Source organism: Pyrus communis, chromosome 2 (assembly GCF_041283825.1).
Source record: "Pyrus communis isolate YQ-2024b chromosome 2, ASM4128382v1, whole genome shotgun sequence".
Classification (NCBI taxonomy): Eukaryota; Viridiplantae; Streptophyta; class Magnoliopsida; order Rosales; family Rosaceae; genus Pyrus; species Pyrus communis.
In genome coordinates this window covers 25248952-25265254 of record NC_142566.1, presented here as the reverse complement: position 1 = coordinate 25265254, position 16303 = coordinate 25248952, and the positions used below count along the sequence as shown (strand labels likewise).

The 16303-nt window shown below is 38.4% G+C and overlaps 4 protein-coding genes across 7 annotated transcripts; all 4 read right to left on the bottom strand.

The window, feature by feature from the left end:
- Positions 1-117: 117 nt before the first annotated feature.
- Positions 118-2479, bottom strand: LOC137747326 (putative caffeoyl-CoA O-methyltransferase At4g26220). 2 transcript variants are annotated; one of them, XM_088689189.1, is made up of 6 exons: positions 2267-2479; positions 1435-1538; positions 1268-1347; positions 947-1091; positions 739-873; positions 118-645 (listed from the first exon to the last, which is right to left on the bottom strand). In XM_088689189.1, exons 2-6 carry the CDS (start codon positions 1504-1506, stop codon positions 355-357), a joined length of 723 nt encoding a protein of 240 aa, XP_088545315.1. In that variant the 5' UTR covers positions 1507-1538; positions 2267-2479; the 3' UTR covers positions 118-354. The 2 variants fall into 2 exon arrangements, with proteins under 2 accessions (XP_088545315.1, XP_088545320.1); XM_088689194.1 differs by lacking the exon at positions 2267-2479 and adding an exon at positions 2030-2225.
- A 1376-nt stretch (positions 2480-3855) lies between these two features.
- On the bottom strand, positions 3856-6043 carry LOC137747325 (putative caffeoyl-CoA O-methyltransferase At4g26220). 2 transcript variants are annotated; one of them, XM_068487417.2, is made up of 6 exons: positions 5654-6043; positions 5060-5163; positions 4893-4972; positions 4571-4715; positions 4374-4508; positions 3856-4279 (listed from the first exon to the last, which is right to left on the bottom strand). In XM_068487417.2, the coding sequence occupies exons 2-6, from the start codon at positions 5129-5131 to the stop codon at positions 3989-3991; spliced, it is 723 nt and encodes a 240-aa protein (XP_068343518.2). In that variant the 5' UTR covers positions 5132-5163; positions 5654-6043; the 3' UTR covers positions 3856-3988. The 2 variants fall into 2 exon arrangements, with proteins under 2 accessions (XP_068343518.2, XP_088545308.1); XM_088689182.1 differs by having other exon boundaries at positions 5060-5173; positions 5656-5856.
- A 444-nt stretch (positions 6044-6487) lies between these two features.
- LOC137747296 (putative caffeoyl-CoA O-methyltransferase At4g26220) lies at positions 6488-8084 on the bottom strand. Its single transcript, XM_068487385.2, has 5 exons — positions 7961-8084; positions 7790-7869; positions 7419-7563; positions 7213-7344; positions 6488-7015 (listed from the first exon to the last, which is right to left on the bottom strand). Exons 1-5 carry the CDS (start codon positions 8030-8032, stop codon positions 6725-6727), a joined length of 720 nt encoding a protein of 239 aa, XP_068343486.2. The 5' UTR covers positions 8033-8084; the 3' UTR covers positions 6488-6724.
- Positions 8085-8392: 308 nt separating this feature from the next.
- Positions 8393-14245, bottom strand: LOC137747295 (uncharacterized). 2 transcript variants are annotated; one of them, XM_068487383.2, is made up of 7 exons: positions 13886-14245; positions 13527-13659; positions 12915-13018; positions 12535-12706; positions 12254-12394; positions 11876-12128; positions 8393-11769 (listed from the first exon to the last, which is right to left on the bottom strand). In XM_068487383.2, the coding sequence occupies exons 1-7, from the start codon at positions 13915-13917 to the stop codon at positions 8687-8689; spliced, it is 3918 nt and encodes a 1305-aa protein (XP_068343484.2). In that variant the 5' UTR covers positions 13918-14245; the 3' UTR covers positions 8393-8686. The 2 variants fall into 2 exon arrangements, with proteins under 2 accessions (XP_068343484.2, XP_068343485.2); XM_068487384.2 differs by having other exon boundaries at positions 11876-12125; positions 13886-14221.
- Positions 14246-16303: the final 2058 nt, after the last annotated feature.

Here is a 16303-nt window from a genome sequence, read left to right as displayed (position 1 = left end):
GTCAGCCATGACCGGCTCTGATACCATGTCAACAATGTATTTATAGGTAGTGTGCAGCAACAATGGAGGAAAAGTATCGAAGAGCCAAAGCAAACAAAGAGAGAAAGAGAGGAGGGAAACTTTCAATTGTTTTTTTCCATTACTTTCAATTGTAACCAACCTGTCTTATAAATACCACACTCTTAACTAACTCCACCAATACATTTGTGACACATGGCTATATCCTCCACACACACATATCACACACTTATATCCTAACAGAGATCACTGTAACAATACATTATTTCATTAGTCAAGGAAGATTGCCAAATCCCCGAGCTTTAGACATGTAAGATTACATCTTTCAAGCAAGAATCAGTAAAGACGACGACAAATTGTGATCCCATCACCCAAAGGAGCATGCGAAATCTGGACACGAGGATCGGCTGCAAGTAACTTGTTAAACTCGATAGTCGCCTCTCTGCCTGGTTTCCTGCGCTCTGGAGTCAACTCATCAGGCATTACAACCGTTCCTCCCCAGAGCGTGTTATCATAGACAACTAAATCACCCACCTTCAACAGCTTCATTAACCTCTCATGGTAGTTCCGGTAGTTGACCTTGTCGGCATCAAAGAAAGCAAAGTTGAAACTGCCTTCATTTTCATGCTGCAAACAAAACCACGAGAAAGCGAAAAAGGTCACAACTATGGTTTTTCTTATTTCAGCTCAAGATTATGGTTTAAAACGTAAAATCCTTACATTTTCTAGTAGCTTATCAAGAACTGGTAGGGCCTGGGATTCAATGAAGTCGATTTTGTGCTCAACACCGGCTTTCTTTATGATTGGAAGCCCTATTTGCTCATATGTCTCACGATTCACATCTATGGCTACAATCTGCAGTACAACAAATTATGAGCTCAACGTGACAGGAAGAGCAGATTCAGATATTAGTAGTGAAGTGACAGACCTTGCCATCGTCAGGAATTGTAAGAGCAGTAAGGAGGAGAGAGTATCCGGTGAAAACACCAACTTCAATCGTTTTCTTTGCATCTATGAGCTTCAACAGCATGGCCATTAACTGACCTGCATCTGGTGCAGTAGCCATCCCAGCCCTGAAAACATACTAGCTAATTAAAAACCCTCCTCGAGAGTTTGATCAAGAAATGCTTGACTGTTTTCACTCACTCAACTGAAGTGTATGCCAAGTTCTAGCTTGGCTACAGGAAGCTCAATGAACTTAAAAAGCAGGCAATCTCACAACAAGTTCTAAGATATGAAGGATCATAACCTCGGGTGGCTGGCAGTGGCAGCTCTTAGCTCCTTGAGTGGCTCCGGTTCACGTGGATATATACTGGTCTCCAAGATATACTGTCACATTGACATTGTTAAAAAACAAGATTTAACAATTTTAAACAGAAACAGGCAAAGCAAAAGTTGAGGGAACCACGTTGTAACCTCATATAACTCGTCACTCTGCAGCAGTCCCTTCTTCACCAGATTCCCGTCCTTTTTAACGCCGTGCTCCATTTGCAAAGAGAAAGCAACTAGTCCAAGCAATCCTACAAATCCAACAGTTACGGACAGATTAATCGAAACTCGATGGACATGTTTGTACAATGGCAGAGATAGCACCACTGCAAAACTAAACTTCAATGGCACCAAAAATCCCAGAGTTTTGAATTTTTCAGCAACAAATTCCCACCTTTTGATCCTTTTAAAAATAAAAGAAAATTAATGAAAAGAGCTTGAAAACTTTGAGTTTTAACGAAAAACACAAAATGAAGAGTAAAGTGAATAACACTTGACTTTTAGCATAAAAATGTGATTTTTCGTTAAAATTTTCCGTTAAAGTTCCTCTTAAATAATCAATGAAGGCAGTCTATAAGGATCTTAAAATTCCAACATAAAACAAATTTCTACGAAGATATAAACTCATCAACTCCTATAAATTTCACACATCGATAAAAGCAATAGTCGGGAAAGGGAATTGAACCCGGGACCTCAAAAGAATGCTTTTAACCAACCGAACTACAAGTTAGTTGACTCGCACCAACTTTGATCAAGCTAAATAACCCACAACCCCGTTTGTCAGCTACTCATCAGTCTCAAACTTCCCATGATTCCGATTAGATTTCTTAGGCCACAAGTTTTCTGGTTTTTTTTCCCTTCATTTCTTCCTCAATTCTAATACTAGCCAATCTGTTCATAAAAACAATACAGCACAAAACTTTGCAGCCTCAACTTTTTTTTTAACAGAGAATTCCAGTGAAGAAAGAAAGAGAAGTACCCGATCCCGGTGATTAAAGTGAAGGCGGAGTCTTCCGTCTTTGGACTCTGAATTTTCAGCAGCGATGGTGAACCGAATCGACACCTCTCTGCCCCTCAACAAATCATCTATAAATAAAATATGCTTTGATGAGTTGGGAATTTCTAGTGGGTACTGAACTTATCTATTTGCTACCCCTTTTAAATTTTTTATTTTGAATGGAAGTTCCAATGAAGTTGGCCAAAAGAATCTTCACATTATAATAAGATCAAGGATCAATATTTACATATTTTCAATTCAGCAATTAATCCGTTTTATATGATGATGTCCGAAGTTTAAGGATCAATTCATCTAGACTGATTGAATCCAACAATCTCCATTAACTTATTTTTTTGGCTCACCACATAAAACCAACAACTCTTATTTCTTTTACACACCAATCAGTAACCCAGATGATTTGATCCCTAAGTTTCGGACACTAAGATCCGGAGCTTATCCAATTCCCAACAACCAAGGCACCAATTGGACCAAAATTCAAAGATCATTGCTCTAATTTTCTCAACTATAAAATGACAAATAACTTCAAAATGAGAGATTTTTCAGTATGCAGGGAATACAGTCCGGGTACATCAAGTGTAATAATACTATTAGTTAAAAATTTAACCAAAAAAATCAACCAATTATATTATGACATTATTTATACTAACCGTGTTTCCTACGCATTAAAAAATATCTCTTTCAAAAAGGGTTATGTCTACGAAATAAGGTTCTCCTACAGCCACAGCCACAAAGAGCCAATACAAATCTACAGACACAATCATAAAACAGACAAGTCGAATCACAATAAAACCAAGCACCATCAAAGCAAAGCAAACTCAACAGTAAAAGCTTGCTCATTATTCAATTTTTTTCACATATAGTTTGGTCCCAAGTAGCAATAATACAACCTTAATTTACGTATAATTTTCAATTATTTCACATATGGTTTGGTCCCAAGTAGCAATAGTACAACCCAATTTTCGTATAATTTGGCAGGTATAATTTACGTATAATTTAGCAATAGTACAGGACCTTAATTTACGTATAATTTTCAATTATTTCACATCGATGATTCTCAATCATGACTTCTCTTGATAATTTTGTAAATAGTAATTAAAGATGTAACCCAAGTTATGCAGAAGACTTGTTCATTAAGTATTCTATTTAACTTGATCAGCAAACGCGCCTGCAGATTGTGATCCCGTCACCCGTCGGAACATGGGAAATTTCGACACGAGCGTCAGCGGAAACCAATTCGTTAAACTTAATTGCACACTGCCGCCACTCCCTTTTGGCCTCCGGAACCTCCTCTTCCGGCCAAGCAACTGTTCCTCCCCAGAGTGTGTTATCGTACATTAACACCCCGCCAACCTTAATCAGTTTGATTAGCCTTTCGTGGTATAAAAGTACTAATATACCTTAATGACTAAAAACTTCTTGAATATTTTTTTTTTATTTTTTATTTTTTATTTTTTAAGTACATCAATATATTTGTTCTCCATTTGTTCTTAACCGTGAAAAAATGTAAGTGAATAATCGTGTTCATTAACAACACTTGGACAAAGCAGAGATCACTCAACAATACATTATTTCATTGAAACTCTTTCGAGTTCTGAAAGCATAAATATCAAATCTCCATTAGTCAAGGGAGATTGCCAAATCCCCGAGCTTTAGACATGTAAGGCTACATCTTTCAAGCAAGAATCAGTAAAGTCGACGACAAATTGTGATCCCATCACCCAAAGAAGCATGCGATATCTGGACACGAGGATCGGCTGCAAGTAACTTGTTAAGCTCGATTGTCGCCTGTTTGCCTGGTTTCATGAACTCCGGAATCAACTCATCAGGCATTACAACCGTTCCTCCCCAGAGGGTGTTATCATAGACAACTATACCACCCACCTTCAACAGCTTCATTAACATCTCATGGTAGTTCCAGTAGTTGAGCTTGTCGGCATCAATGAAAGCAAAGTCGAAACTTCCTTCGTTTTCATGCTGCAAACAAAACCACGAGAAAGCAAAAATATGTCACAACTATGGTTTTTCTTATTTCGGCTCAAGATTATGGTTGGAAACATAAAATACTTGCATTTTCTAGTAGCTTATCAAGAACCGGTAGGGCCTGGGATTCAATGAAGTCGATTTTGTGCTCAACACCGGCTTTCTTTATGATTGGAAGCCCTATTTGCTCATACGTCTCACGATTCACATCTATGGCTACAATCTGCAGTACAACAAATTATGAGCTCAACGTGACAGGAAGAGCAGATTCAGATATTAGTAGACCTTGCCATCGTCGGGAATTGTAAGAGCAGTGAGGAGGAGAGAGTATCCGGTGAAAACGCCAACTTCAATCGTTTTCTTTGCATCTACTAGCTTCAACAGCATGGCCATTAACTGACCTGCATCTGGTGCCGTAGCCATCCCAGCCCTGAAAACAAATTAGCTAATTAAAAACCCTCCTCAACAGTTTGATCAAGAAATGCTCGACAGTTTTCGCTCGCTTAGTTGAAGTGTATGCCAAGTTCTAGCTTGGCTTGGTAGCTTAATGAACTTAAAAAGCAGGCAATCTTATAACAAGTTCTGCTAAGATATGAAGGATCATAACCTCGGGTGGCTGGCGGTGGCTGCTCTAAGCACCTTGAGAGGCTCCAGTTCGTGTGGATACACACTAGTCTCCAAGATATACTGTCACGTTGACATTGCTGAAAAACAACATTCAACAAATTTAATCAGAAACAGGCAAGGCGAAAGTTGAGGGTACGGCGTTGTAACCTGATATAACTCGTCACTCTGCAGCAGTCCCTTCGTCTCTAGATTCCGGACCTTTTTGGCACTGTGCTCCATTTGCAAAGAGAAAGCAACTAGTCCAAGCAATTCTACAAATCCAACAGTTACGGACAGATTAATCGAAACTCGATGGACATGTTGTACAATGTAGAGAGGGCACCACTGCAAAACTGAACTTCAAAGGCACCAAAATCCCAAAGTTTTGAACTTTTGAGTAACAAATTACCACCACTTGATCCTTTTAAATTAACAATGAAGGCTCAACAGTCTATAAAATTTCTCTATAATCAAAATCAGACAACATAACATAACCTAACCCATCAACCCAATTCCACAAATTGATAAAAGCAATAGTGGGGAAAGGGATTTGAACCCCGGGATCTCGGAAAAATGCTCTAAACCAACCAAATTACAAGGCTGTTGACTCGCACCAACTTTGATCAAGCTAAATAACCCACATACCCATTTCTCGGCTACTAATCAATCTCAAAACTTCCCATGATTCCAATTAGACATCTTAGGCTACAAGTTTTCTGGGTTTTTTAAACAGAGAATACCAGTGAAGAAAGAGAGCATTACCCGATGATCAAAGGTGAAGGCCGAGTCTTCCGTCTTTGGACTTTGAATTTGCAGCAGCGATGGTGAACGAATCAACACCTCTCCAAATAAATATGTTTTTGATGAGTTGGGGATTTCTCCCGAGGCACCGGACCCACCCACCAACCACTGCTGACATATATTCCACCAACCGCTGTTGAGGAAAGTTGTACTGCCTGTCATTGGCATGAGCTTTTGGAAATGTACATTTCGGCAAGGCTGTGACAAATGAAAGTTGAGATGAACACGCTACTAGCTCGACATTAATTATTTGTTAAAGGACGAATTTTGTATCAGTAATATTGATATTCGTATGTGTAAAGCTTTGATGCATATTTTTCATTAAAATATTATGCGGCAATAACGTGCAACTACATATAAATAATTTGTCTTTAAAAAAAGAAAAACGAAAAGGTTAACTGCGGAATTTGAAACAATAAACATAAAATAAAGACCACGCACTTGTTCTACATTGAGTTTCAGTCTGAAACAATTTAGCTAACATTTCAAATGGCTTTGAGTGTGTGTATATATATATATATTTTTTTTTTTTTTCTTATAAAGGTGAAACTGCACTGATTTTTTTTATTATAAAAAATTGACTTTGTTACGGCAATCTACCATTTTCAGGGATCGAGAAAATTTACTGAGGTATTTCAACCTCCTTAACAATCATCGTGTGAATCATAAGCACTAAAAATCTAATTATAAAATAATCAATACAACTTCAGAAGAAAAACATACATCTACGACCCACAACCAGGCCAATACAAATATACTGAAACAAACATAAAATATACAAGACGAATCACAAAATGAACCAAGCACCACCAAAAGCAAAGCAAATTTTAGGCTTTGCTTTTTTTATTTCACATGTAGTTTGGTCCGAAGTAGCAACAATACAACCTTATTTTATATATATTTTTACGTATTGTTATTACTTCTATCGACCTTCAGATTAACATAATACTAAATATTTGACAATATAATTTTGTAAATATGGAACCCTAGTTATGCATAATACTTGCTTATCAAGTATTTTGTTCTACTAGATCAGCAAACGCGCCTGCAGATTGTGATCCCGTCGCCCAACGGAACCTGGGAAATTTCGACGCGAGCGTCAGCGGAAACCAATTCGTTAAACTCAATTGCACACCGCCGCCACTCCCTTTTGGCCTCCGGAACATCCTCTTCCGGCCAAGCAACTGTTCCTCCCCAGAGTGTGTTATCATACATTACCATCCCGCCAACCTTAATCAGTTTGATTAGCCTTTCGTGGTAGTTCCAGTAGTTGTTCTTGTCCGCGTCAACGAAAGCAAAGTCGAAACTCCCTTCCTTCTCTGGCTGCAGAAAAAACATGCATGAAGCAGTACCAATCTTCAAGTACAAGAAACTGAAAAGATAGAGTCAAAAACAAAGTTCAAGGAAGTGATTTCCGCACATGTCTTTTCTCCGCCTGCCACTCTTGTTATACAGAAGGAGAAAATGGGTGTGCAGTTATCACTTTCCGAAGTCTTAGAGTACTGAGTTTCTCGGCTTACGTCTTCTAAGAGTTTATCAAGAATTGGCATAGCTGGGGACTCAATGAAGTCGATTTTGCTTTCGACGCCAGCTTTTTTGATACTTGGCAACCCCATTTCGTATGCTTTTCGGTCGATGTCTATGGCCGTAATCTGCAAGGCATAATGTTTGCGGTAGGTAAACATACATCAGCTGAATTGGGGAGAGGTATGCACCAAGTACCAACCTTGCCATCATCAGGAATTGTGAGAGCCGTGAGGAGAAGAGAGTAGCCGGTAAAAACTCCTATTTCAATTGCCTTCTTTGGATTCACCAGCTTCAAGAGAAGGGCCATGAACTGACCGGAATCCGGTGAAGTGCTCATGAAAGCCCTGCACAGTAAAACTGTTAAATCCTAGATTGATCCGAGTGAAGCATAAAATGGTTCCACACAAGACAGCTACAACAACAACAACCAAGCCTTTCCCACTAAGTGGAGTGGGCTGTATGAATTCTAGAGTGTCATTGCTCTCGGTTTTGCGCCAATATTCTTTAATTTCACAGCTTTACTGCGCCTACATTTTGGTGTAATAGTTGGACATTAATCTGAAGACTTACATGGGGTGGTTTGAAGCAGCAATCCTCAGTTCCTTGAGAGCATTTGGTTCTCTTGGGTACACACTAGTTTTCAATATAAACTGCCACATGATTTAAACTCCAAGTTTAATTGTTAATTTTATGATTAGTAGACAAGTAATCTCGAATTAAGAAAACTACATATGGAGTTACCTCTTGTAACTTCTGGCTCTGCAATACAGTCGGATTACCGGCCGTAATCGTCTGCTTTTGCGTTTTCTCCATTGCTCTCCTGAAAATCCTCCCACAGAAAGAAGCAATTTTGAGCTTGTAACATTTTTTTGTTTTTCCTTTTTATAAACTTTTGTGCGTGGGTTTTGGCTCACAAGCTTTGTGTTTACTTTGTTAGGTAAAGCAGTTCTCACCCAGCTTCTTCGGTTGGGACCTCACGCACTTTACTGTCATCCTAGGAACATGCCATTGGAAACCGAACTGCTAGGGAAATGCGCCCGCCTCTTTGCACCCGAATTGTATTCCCGCCCCAAATTAGAGTAGTTTAGAATTCCGTAACGGTTTGTCAGAAAAATAATCAAACAACTTACAACTCGTAGATATCATCAGTATATTAGATCCAACTCAAACAACTTTCAACTCGTAGATATCATCAGTATATTAGATCCAACTCTCATTGGCCATTTACAACGAAAATTAACAAAGTCGGGGAAAAAGCTATACGTATTTATTACAGAACTCTCTTAACAAATGTAATCTCATCATATTTGCAATGGCTGGAAAATATAAGACTCAATTTCGACGCGAAGTAACGATACAGCTATCAACGCTTTATTTGACAATCATAAAAAATTCAAGCATATCAAAGAATAACAAAACCTGATGTGATCACATATCCTATATATATGCATGTGGTAAGAACTATGTTTACTGTCGATTCTTCCTAAGAGCCATAAACTTGGCGATTATGTCATCAGCGTCTGGAAGCTTCGGGTGGACATGAGAAGCTTTCTCCTTTGATGAACTCTCTGTAGAACCTGAGGACTTAGATGTTTCAATCTTTTGAGAAATTTCGGATGCCCTTGCTAATGGCTTTGAAGTCTCTACATGTGAGGCGGACCTCCTGGATTCCAGAACTGGTTTAGGCGCTGCTTGTTCTACTGCTGTTTGCCGCTCCTGTCTTCCTGGGCGCTCTAAACTCTTGGTCTGGGACGAGGGATTTGGTAGAGTCTCGGTGGCATATGAAGTCCTTGAAGAGGAGTTTCCAAATGACTTAGAAGTTTTTACATCTTCCGGTGAAGACCTCTTGGATTCTCGAATTGGTTTAGGAGCTGCTTGTTCTGCCGGTCTATGCCACTCCTGACTTCCTGGGCGCTCTGCGCTTCTGGTCTGGGACAAGGGCTTTGATAGACTTTCAGTGGCATATGAACCCCTTGACGAGGGGTTTCCATGTGACTTTGAAGTCTCCACAAGTGAGGATCTCTTGGACTCTGGCATTGGCTTAGGAACAACTTGTTCTACTGGTTTATGCCACTCTTGACTTCCTGGGCGTTCTGAGCTCTTGGTCTGGGACAACGGCTTTGGTAAAGCTTCATTGGAATTAGAACTCCTCAAAGAGGAGTTTCTGTTTGAATTTGAAGTCTCTACAGGCGAGACCCTCTTGGATTCTAGTACTGGTCCAGGAGCCGCTTGTTCTGCTGGTCTATTCCACTCCTGATCTGAGCTCTTGGTCTGGGACGAGGGCTTTAGTTGAATTTCAGTGGCATAGGAACTCTTTGATGAGGGTTTTCCATAGTCTGAAGTCCCTGACACGTCAGACACAACTGTTGTCTTTGAGCTAGAACTTCTAACAGAATTTGAAGATGGCTGTGTTCTTCTAGACAGTCTAGCACTCGGACGAGCATTGCTAGTGGAAATCTTTGTGAGAAGATCTTCCTCCGGCTCAATATCCTCTGAATCAAAGAATGAAAACGTTGATTTGGAGCTTGCCTTTACTTCAGGTCCCAAGTTTTTATTGAACGAGTCTTGGCTATTTCTAACAGTTCTATGTGACACTTCATCCTCTGAAGAATCATCATCAGAAGCCACATATGAGACGGGGGTTCTTGCACTCCGTTCCTGAATCAGTTTTATCGAGTCTTGGCTACTTCTAACAGTTCTATGGGACAATTCATCCTCTGAAGAATCATCATCAGAAGCCACATATGAGACGGGGGTTCGTGTGCTCCGTTCCTTGATCAGTCTTTTGCTCCCTTGCTCCCTTTCAGAGACAACAGAAGTCCTGACCGACCGAAAGAAGGAAGGTTGCTCAACCTTGGTATCTCCAGTATCTTGTTTGACAGACAAAGAGTTTCCTGATAGTTTCTTTGTATACGGCGGATGCCTTAAACCCTTATTTCGCAGCCCACCTGTCAACATCCCTAAGCTCAGCTCATTGTCAGTGTCTTCTACACAACTACATCCCTCTGAAATCTCACTATCCTTCATAGTTTGACGCAAATTTGATGCTTGAACATCGTCCCTGGCATTTGAATCTAATCCAGATTTCCAAGGCGTTACAGGTGGCTGACCAGTCGGCAATTCATCAAAATCATAGTTTCCCTCCTGGACCGTTCTATTTTCGACTCTTTGGCTTCTCTCAGGAGGCACTTCAGCAGATTCCAAATTACGAAAAGAAGGCAGTAACCCTGGCTTTCTGTTAGAACCCACATTTATCTCCTCCGAGGATGAAGATCCTAATGACCTATGACTTGCACTTTGGCTCTGCATAGGAGAAATTTTAGAAGCTGTGCTCTGGGCAAGCTTGTCTAACTCCTCTTCACTGTCTGAACTTGGGCCATCTGAAGCATCAAAAGCAACAGGCAACAAATCAGTTGGTTGTGGAGAGTCCATGGAACCTGCCAAATTTTCTGAAAAAACAGGAGGCAAGTGCTTCACCGATGAAGAACTTAATTGTGAACTGTACTTAAATTGTACTTCATCCGTCTGTTGTCTAGAGCTCCAAGGATCTAAATCTGCTGAAGGAGAGAATGAATTTCTATCAGGCGAAGGAAAAAACAAACTAGATTCTTGCCCCTTGTTGTCCTCCACCTCAAATTTACATTTATCATCGTCCGAACCAGAGTCATCAAAAACCAAAGCAGCATTTCCATAAGAATTTGTTTCCTTTGTGCTTTGGAAGATGTTAATATCGTTAACAAAAGACTCCTCAACAGAGCCATTTGAAACATTTTCATGGTCATTACTAAAATTTCTTGAATGAGAATGAGAGGAGGACCTCATAGATTGTTCTCCAGTCCTCATATCTTCCAAGTTCCCTCTTAAAACATCTTCTTGATCTTCACTACCAAAGCTTGAATTAGATCGGGAGGAAGGCCTACTAGATTTTTCTTCAGATCTCATACCACCAAAATAAGACACGTTATCAGGTGTGTTCCCAGTTTGCATCTCACTCCCATGCGTCACATCAGTGTTGCTTGACTGTCTCTTCATACTCACTTCTCCCATAGAATTAGACTGGGAGGACGGCCAATTAGATTTCTCTTCAGATCTCACATTGCCAAAATGCGAAATATTATCTGGTTTCACTCCACTTTGCATTTCACTTGCATGCACATTAGTGTTGCTAGACTGTCTCTTTGTACGCACTTCATCTGTGAAATCACGTTTCTCGGGCTCAGATGACTTATTTTGAGAATCTCGGTCTGCCATTTGGTGAGGATATCGATCTTGCATTTGGTGACTACTCGCAGAAGGAGCATTTGTGGAAGTTCGACTAGAAGCTAAGGAAGCTGACTGGCTAAACTTATCCCGTGATTCTGAAGAATGTTTTCTTGAAAGTTCAGCCGCTGCTCTGGCAGCCATACTTGCCATTTCTGCTGATTCAGCAGCTGCCTGTGCTGCAGAAGCAGCATCCTTAAAATGCATGTTCCAGCTCTGCCTACCCGGTGAAGAAGAGCTTCCATCCTCAGGAGACAAATGCCTATTTTCCATCCCATCATTTTGATTTCCTGTGTGGGAATGTCAAATTAAGAATGAGACGGAGAAGAAAATAAAAATACCACTTGTAAATAATAAACTTATTAAATCACCATCTTCCAATGACTATTAACGTACCTGAAGATCTCACTTCTGAATGAAATGAGCCAGATCTGGTTGCTTTGTTGGAAGAAACATTTGAAGAAGGAGAATCCTGAAAGTGAGGTGAAGATCTTGCATTCTGCTCGTTAAAGTTCGAGGGTGGATCATAATTCCCATAATTTTGAGGTGGAACCTGAGCATTAGAAGGTGCCTTGACATCATGATTAGGTGGAGATGGGCCAAGATAAGGTTCCGCAGGAATTCTACCAAAAGTATTTGGCCCATTCTGCTAAAATGTCAAAAAGTATATCAATAAACGGACGTGTCTTAAACAATGAAATGTAGTTCTAGTTCTATGTTATCTATGAATTATCAAGCAATGAATGAACCAGGCTAGAGGGGAATAAATCTTACCAGCAGGTCCTCTGGAGGCTTGAACTCTTTCTCTTCAAGTGATTCAGGATCCCATTTGACGTTATGTTCCTCTGCTATTGCAGCCAAGATTTTCATCTTCGCAGGGCCATCGGGTGATTTGGCAGATAACTTCTCCACTAACTGACACGATAACATATTAAAAAATGATCAATAAAACTAATCTACTGAGTGTTGACTTTTGACAAAGTCTCAACCATCTGCAATTGGCCCAGTTTTAGTTTCCATATAAAATTATCCAGGAAATTGCACAAGGTACATACCATGCGACTTACGCCACAATCTGGGCGCAATTCAACAGCGTTAGAGATAAACTCCTTTCCATATTTAGCTGTGAAATGCTTGCGAACATCCATGAGTTCTGGTATGTCTGCACATCTTGGAGATGCAAATACTACACTTGTAATTGCTTCCTTCAGATCAATGGGGCAATTTCTGTAAAAATATAAAACAAATCCTTAGTTGCAAAAACAGTAATATATGAATAAGCTATGAACCTATCATAAAATACACAATGTTAAAGGAAGCACTGACAAAGTACCATGTAACTGATGCATAACAAAATACTGCTAAATTTAAACATAAGAGCATATGAATGAATAAAAGATGCCAAAACGATTCAAGATTTAATGGATTTACATACTTTTGTGACTCAATCATAGGCAAGCGTGCAGCAATAAGCTCGCAATATATCTCGATAAGTTCGAATGCTGCCTTTGTCTTCTCTTCTCTGACCACATGTTCAACCTGAGATACAGGATTCACGTAAAAGTCAGCAAAAAAATGTATATTACCACACAGGAAACTCCAAAAAGTAGAGGCTGCTACTATAATCAGACATCAAATACAAACAGCCAGGGCAAGAAGTTCTGTTTTCTAATTCATTTCTTGGCCTTTCACGAGTGCACCGCCACACTTTAAATTGGCAAAACTGGGTTGCCTTGCCCGTTAAAACCATTTCAACCAACATAATTGAAAAACAAAACATATCAAGACCTTCCCAAAATGCAATATTCATGGAACAGGTCCTCCAAATTAAACAAACTAGTGAATAATGCAAAATCTAGTCGCTCTAGACTCGAAATCTATTCGCCATTAGAACAATTATTGTCAAAGCCAATAGGACCAAATCCATCAAGAAGCATAGTCTACCATACAAGACAAAACATTGAATTTAAAATCTGAAGCAAAGAAAAACCAAAAAAAAACAGAACTTCAATTGTAAATAGATATGAAATGATGATCAAAGACAAACCCGAATTCTCGCAGTCCGGTCCTGGCCAGTCTCAAGCAACTGGGCCAATTCCCTCCTCATCTGCTTCACCTGTGCATCCTTCTTGTTCTTCAATAGCTTTATCCGCGAAACCGCAAGCTTCAATGCCGTTTTGCTGCACCAGAAACCCGCCAAAATCAATCAATACAACAGTAAAATTTCAATAATTACACAATTTTCGATGACAAAGACTCAAGACTCTACAGTAAGTCAACCCGCGCAAAATCATCGCACAGTTACTCAATTATGTTCTAATTTTCCTCTCTCCACTCCAAAAATTCTCGGAAACCAAACAGGTCGTTAAAAATCATCCAAAAAACAAAAAGAGAAAAAAAAATTACCATTTGGCAGGCTTGAAGCTCCTGTGAAGCATGGTGGATTCAAGATTTGAGAACCTTCAAAACCGAAAGCTCTGAACTCGCAAAATTTATACGATTCTTTCTCGGAGCGTAAGAAATCGAGATGGCGTTTTGATTCGGGCGAAGCGTGTGAGGATACTATTATTACAAATTGGAAATCTCAAAATTGGGATTAGGAAAAAGGAAAGAGACGTGGATTTCTTAGAGAGGAAGGGACGTGGAAAATTGGAGATTGAAATTTCGCGGAAGTTTAATTTTTCCATGGGAAAGCTATGACTTGGTCGGAACCTTCCACTAAATCTCGCCATCAATCCTTTCAAATTTAATCAGATGGTTGAAATTATTATAATTTTTAAAGTAAATTTATAATTTTAACCGTTTGATCAAATTCTACAAACTCAAATTAACGAGAAGAATTACGTGGGAGATGTCTTTTCAAGTCTTGTCCTTGATCACACGGAAAATATAAAATGTGATTGAATTTGTGTGTGATGCGGTGCAGCATAAGGACAGTGAGGCCGTCTTTGGCTTTGACTAACTTACCCTTTTGTGTTTTTTTTTTTTTCAGTGTGAATAAAATAATTAAAGTCTTTGTCTTAATCTTTTTATTTTTTGGTAATAAACTCTATTTGTCTTTATTTTTTTTGTTCTAATCGATTGCCTTTTCTTTTTGTTTTTTCCTTTTTGTAAATTCCTTTTTCTTTCTTTCGAGGGTAACATTGTATTGAGCTCAATGTAGAGTTAAAAGGATGTGGACACAAGTGTAATTATGGATAAAAGTATCAGTGATGCAAATAATATAGTGACTGATATTATTTATGATATTGTGACAGCTAATCTTTCTGGTTAATAGATACGAGGATTAGATTTTGGGTTTTTTAATTAGCACTTTACATATTATTAAATACACCTCACATAAATATGTATTATTAAATCACTCATGTATTTTAACATGAAATGATTATTTAACCCCCTAAAATTTAAAAGAAATTGAATACACAAATTATTTACTAATATGAACCTTAACTCTAAATTGATTGTCTAAATCCGAACCCTAAAATCCTAAAACCCGTAATTGACAAAAACCTCCAAATTGACAGAAACCTAAACCCTAAAAATAAAAAAAATGTTATGGATTCGTAACCAGACGTACTTCATTATGAATTTTATAAGAACTACAACATTTTTTTTGTTATCAAAACCTATAACAACTCCAAAACAAATTTTCGATTTCTCAAAAAAAAAAAAAATCAATTATAATTTAAACAAATTTTTCTCTAAGTGGTAAGCTTGACAGTTGGCACGACTTTCTTTTAAGTTTTATACAGTAAAAAGAATTGAACCCATTATAATTTTGAAAAAAAAATAAAAATTCACCCATGTCCGATCATTCTTTTTTGGGTCAAAATTTTGTGAGATTGATTCTAGAGGAGTAACAAAGAAGGATACAAATTTTGGATTTTTGCTCTACCAGTAAAATAAACCAACAATCAAATGTCATATAGTCGACCTCATAATTAGCATTTACATGTTTAGTAAGAGTTTTGAAATTTGGAGGTGTGGTGAGAATGTTGAATGTATGTGAAGAATGTGGGGTGTATGTAGAAAGTTTGGGGTGTGAGTGAAGGTAATATAGGAAAGTATGTAGGGTGTAGTAAGATAAATTTTGATTGAAAAGTAGATGTGAGGTATATTCAATAATATGTAGGATGTTAATAAAACTAACCCTTAAAAGATTTTTCAGCTTCACAAGTATCATTATCTTAAAAAAATATTATCAATCATCAATCAATATATATTCGTGTATCGACAAATATTTTAATATTTGAGTGCATTACAAGTAAACAAATATCGTAAACGATGCATATGGTTTTGATTTGAGGAGGCACTTAAAGTTGGAAGTGGAAGAATGTGACATATGCTAACGCTAAAAAGGAATCATGGAATCCATGTGGATGGACAGATCGCTACAATTATTATAAGCACTCCCTATTACTGTCTTCGAGAGATTTTTCAGTGCATCGAACACACGGTCCGGTACATAAAATGTTATAATACAATTTATTGAAAACATTAAAAAAAAAATTAACTAATTGTATCATGACACTTGATGTACTGATCATATTCCTGACACATTGACTTGACACATTGACTTGAATTTGTCCTTAGGTTACAAAGACTTAAATGCAAATGGTTCGCTTTTCCATTAATTTGTAAAATATAGTTAAAAGATTCTGAAACTTTACCAATCTTTTTTATATGCACAAGAAGGAAGCTTCCTGATTATTTAATTAATTAATTATATGATGAAATTGGAGTATAACTGGTCCAGCAGAATTAGGCTCATCTCAACTTCTTAAGGTAGCTGACCTACCAACTGCACGTAGCCTAACTCCTAAC

Bases quoted from the DNA above. Each gene is read 5' to 3' on its own strand.
- LOC137747295 (XM_068487383.2), bottom strand. From the start codon at position 13,917: ATGCTTCACAGGAGCTTCAAGCCTGCCAAATG. The intron at 13,660-13,885 runs GTAATTTTTTTT...TTTCTGGTGCAG, and splicing joins AGCTTCAAGCCTGCCAAATG to CAAAACGGCATTGAAGCTTG. The intron at 13,019-13,526 runs GTTTGTCTTTGA...CCTGTATCTCAG, and splicing joins ACCGGACTGCGAGAATTCGG to GTTGAACATGTGGTCAGAGA.
- LOC137747326 (XM_088689189.1), bottom strand. From the start codon at position 1,506: ATGGAGCACGGCGTTAAAAAGGACGGGAATCTGGTGAAGAAGGGACTG. The intron at 1,348-1,434 runs GTTACAACGTGG...TCAATGTGACAG, and splicing joins AGAGTGACGAGTTATATGAG to TATATCTTGGAGACCAGTAT. The intron at 1,092-1,267 runs GTTATGATCCTT...GTATGTTTTCAG, and splicing joins GCCACTGCCAGCCACCCGAG to GGCTGGGATGGCTACTGCAC.
- LOC137747325 (XM_068487417.2), bottom strand. From the start codon at position 5,131: ATGGAGCACAGTGCCAAAAAGGTCCGGAATCTAGAGACGAAGGGACTG. The intron at 4,716-4,892 runs GTTATGATCCTT...ATTTGTTTTCAG, and splicing joins GCCACCGCCAGCCACCCGAG to GGCTGGGATGGCTACGGCAC. The intron at 4,509-4,570 runs GTCTACTAATAT...GTTGTACTGCAG, and splicing joins CAATTCCCGACGATGGCAAG to ATTGTAGCCATAGATGTGAA.
- LOC137747296 (XM_068487385.2), bottom strand. From the start codon at position 8,032: ATGGAGAAAACGCAAAAGCAGACGATTACGGCCGGTAATCCGACTGTA. The intron at 7,870-7,960 runs GTAACTCCATAT...ATCATGTGGCAG, and splicing joins AGAGCCAGAAGTTACAAGAG to TTTATATTGAAAACTAGTGT. The intron at 7,016-7,212 runs GTAAGCCGAGAA...TTTTTTCTGCAG, and splicing joins TTGATAAACTCTTAGAAGAC to CCAGAGAAGGAAGGGAGTTT.